This window comes from Diaphorina citri, unplaced genomic scaffold (genome assembly GCF_000475195.1).
Source record: "Diaphorina citri unplaced genomic scaffold, Diaci psyllid genome assembly version 1.1 scaffold1404, whole genome shotgun sequence".
NCBI lineage: Eukaryota > Metazoa > Arthropoda > Insecta > Hemiptera > Psyllidae > Diaphorina > Diaphorina citri.
The window spans coordinates 71,003-74,645 of NW_007378830.1; the positions used below are offsets into that span (position 1 = coordinate 71,003).

The window sequence follows — 3,643 nt, forward strand, 5'->3', positions numbered from 1 at the left end:
TTTGCTTTCGAAGCTTGACTACGATGTAATATTTTTAGTATTATCATCTGAGGTGGAAAGTACATACTTACCTGCCTAATCTAATCTACTAGTCGAATTTCCGATGAACCAGATTCTTTTTCCAGCTGAAATATTAAATTTGATTCTAAATAAAATAGAGACAACTGAATAGGTGTATTAGATACCTTCTAGTTTAGGAGGTACCACCTACACAAATTTGTAATAATTTATTTTGTATGGTTTATTTTTCTTGTTCAAAATTATAAATATGGAGTAATATATAATTACTTATTAATTATTATACATTAAAAATTGTAAGTTAGTGTTTACATTATTTGTGTCTTCGGAAATTCATAATCATGTTCACAATATTTTTGTAAAAAATAAATTTCGCTGATGGGATAAATTAAATTTAGACGCTGAAATTAAATAATTTATAGAGAAACTTCTAAATAAATTCAGAAAAAAAAATGTGAGGGGTTTGTTTAAGCTTCCCAGACCTATCCAGCATGAAGGTTCCCAAATTGTAAGTGTTTACATTATTTGTGTCTTCGGAAATTCATAATCATGTTCACAATATTTTTGTAAAAAATAAATTTCGCTGATGGGATAAATTACCCGACTCCCACCCTCGGACCCTATCTTTGGTAGCACAACTTCGGAGTTCAGAAATGGGAGGAGTCTCAATGCTAGGGGAAACATTCTCCTACATTGCTGAAATAGAATCGAATGAAAAGCTCAAAGTTCTAGCGCATGCGTAGGAGAAATTTCCCCCACTCTTGACTCAGAATTTGACTCCTCCTACCGAAGTTGATCTACCAAAGTTAGGTGCCGAGGGTGGGAGTCGGGTGGGAACCTTCATGCTGGACAGTCTGGGAAGCTTAAACAAACCCCTCGCAAATTTTTTTCTGAAAATTAATTTTTAAAAAATGCATTTTTTATTATGACTTTCAATGTTATTAGTTTATTTAATGTCTTATAATTATTTTAAAATTATTTTTAGAATAGGTAGTTATTATTTTTAAATTATTATTCTAGAATTTTCGGAGTAGGTACCTACACAATGTGTAGTACACATTGAAATTTTCGATTTTTTTTCCAATGGAGGAGTTGCAATTGGGAAAATATTATTAATAAAAGGTCGATTCTTACGTAAAAAGTTGTAAAAAATCCAAATCTGAGGTCAAAACTCCGAAAAAGTAACTTAAAAAGGTCGAAAATTCAATTTTTAATTGCGATTTCTTAAAATCATTGTTTTTGTGATTCTAATTAATTATAAAATAATTTTAATACACAAATAATATTTTCAATATAAAATAAATACTGTAGTATTAATTTTCCGGGAATAAAATAAAAATTACCCTCAAAAATTAAATTTTAATTTTTCAAAACTACACACCTAGGTACAACTTTTTTTTCTGCAACTGAAGTTTTCAGCTACGTTACGCGATAAATACCTACTGTAAAATATGTACTTTATAAATATTGTAAAGATAATTTGTTACTCGTATATCATGTAAAATAAACAAATAAATAAATATGAAATTATATCTTGCCTAGTTATTTACGTTACGTCATTTCTCAGGGTTATAAGTTACCTATAACAAACTCTATGATCGAGTAGGTATCACACTAGGTATGCACAGTAAAATTCTACGTACATTTCCTGATGCAAACCTGGTTAGCTTGAAGAGAAGCAAACCTTGTAAGCGCTAGGTCGCGGGTTCGATTCCCGCCCCGGGGCTTTACTTGTACTATTATAACTATAACCAGCATGTGTTGTCTCAGACGGTCACCCGTTCAGATACCAACCACACACAAAGTTACTCATCATTAGTCATCTGATTCTAATAAGATCTGGGTATAGGGGGAGGCACTTGGATTTGTATATCTGGTATGACAGTATTTGCTAGACTACTACTTAGCTTGTTATGGACTAGGTTCATATTATTCGAACAGGACTTGAGAGCAGAGGCAGTCTCCTGAAGTATGATTTGAGTCTTCATTAGTTGCTGATTGGAATTGTTCAAGGATTTGACTGCCTTCGCCGTTGTACTGTGTAGGAAGTCTTTGACAGCAGTTTGAAGTAGATAGTTGTGCAGGACTTGAGAGCAGAGGCAGTCTCCTGAAGCATGATTTGAGTTTTCATAAGCTGCTGATTGGAATTGTTCAAGGATTTGACTGCCTTCGCCGTTGTACTGTGTAGGAAGTCTTTGACAGCAGTTTGAAGTAGATAGTTGTCCACACAAACACCAATTTTTTGTGATCAAATTTTAAAAAATCCCGCCGTACTTTTATCACACAGGCTGTGTTTATGAACAGGGCTGAGATGAGCTCGGACGACGTGAGATAGCTGTCACGGCGGCAATTTTTAAAATTCATTTTATATTTATTTTTGTTTGCTTTGTAATTTGCTTGTTTTTAATAGCTCACATAAATGAAAAGTATAATATAAACGTGCAAACTAAAGATAAAAAGTAAAAAATGAATTCAGATTGTACAAGTTGCGGAAAAAAAAATCAATTTGGCACACATACACATTACACAAACATGCTAAACATTTCAATATGATTGTTTGCTGATTAGATTTAGGGCTTGATTCAGCTCACATAGGCACAAAAACCTACAAACTACAAAAGACCCTAGAAGTAGAGCTCACTGTGTTTCAAAGATTCAGAGTGGATTATTTATGAATTATGATAGGAGGAAGGATTGCTGGACAAGTGGATTGTGGAGGGTGTGTTTATGAACAGGGCTGAGGCCGTGGTTATGAACAGGGCTGAGATGAGCTCGGACGACGTGAGATAGCTGTCCCGGCGGCAATTTTTAAAATTCATTTTATAAGTATTGTAACATGGCTTGTTCCTTACCGGGTTCGTTTGATATCTCTTCATCTGATTCAGAAGCTTCTCCAGCTACTATGTCAGCATGTGCATGTTTACTCATACTCTGGAACAATAAAGAATTAATTTTATTTATATAGATATTTGGACTCTAAAACAAGAGGGCTTCATAACAGCCACGTTAGTGTTCAGCTAGAATTGTCTTAAGCTCAAGAAAGTTAAGCCGAGATTTCCTTATTTGACCACTAAGTACATAAAATACCCACCATAGACATAGATATCTTGATAACTGGAATATCTAAACAATTCCAATGGGTGCAAAGATTTACACTTAATTAGCCAACAAACTTCATCTAGTGAAAGTACATTAAAGTACTCAATACATTAAAGTACTACTCATACATTAAAGTACTAATAATGTAAAATGTTGCTTAACTTCAGTGACAAAAGGGAACTGGTATATCAAACATGCTTTGAACACTAGTCTCCTAAAACCATCAGCAAAACTGTCAACAGGAAGTGACCCACAACTGCATGGAAGTTATTATCAACTTCTACTTAAGTAAGTAATTGAGTTGTAAAAATAAAATGGAAACCTTGAAATTCTGAACTTCTATCAAACTACTAGGGTATATCAAATTTGGAAAATCTTAGCTCCAAGTATTGTAACATGGCTTGTTCCTTACCGGGTTTGTTTGATATCTCTTCATCTGATTCAGAAGCTTCTCCAGCTACTATGTCAGCATGTGCATGTTTACTCATACTCTGGAACAATAAAGAAGAAAAATAGGATTAATTAA

At 33.6% G+C, this 3,643-nt stretch overlaps 1 protein-coding gene across 1 annotated transcript; it reads right to left on the reverse strand.

The window, feature by feature from the left end:
- Positions 1-1,237: 1,237 nt before the first annotated feature.
- On the reverse strand, positions 1,238-3,118 carry LOC103515720 (biogenesis of lysosome-related organelles complex 1 subunit 3). The gene is made up of 3 exons (XM_026828305.1): positions 3,110-3,118; positions 2,871-2,949; positions 1,238-2,236 (listed from the first exon to the last, which is right to left on the reverse strand). The coding sequence occupies exons 1-3, from the start codon at positions 3,116-3,118 to the stop codon at positions 1,848-1,850; spliced, it is 477 nt and encodes a 158-aa protein (XP_026684106.1). The 3' UTR covers positions 1,238-1,847.
- Positions 3,119-3,643: the final 525 nt, after the last annotated feature.

Bases quoted from the DNA above. Each gene is read 5' to 3' on its own strand.
- LOC103515720 (XM_026828305.1), bottom strand. The intron at 2,237-2,870 runs GTAAGGAACAAG...TGTGTGGACAAC, and splicing joins AGAGATATCAAACGAACCCG to TATCTACTTCAAACTGCTGT.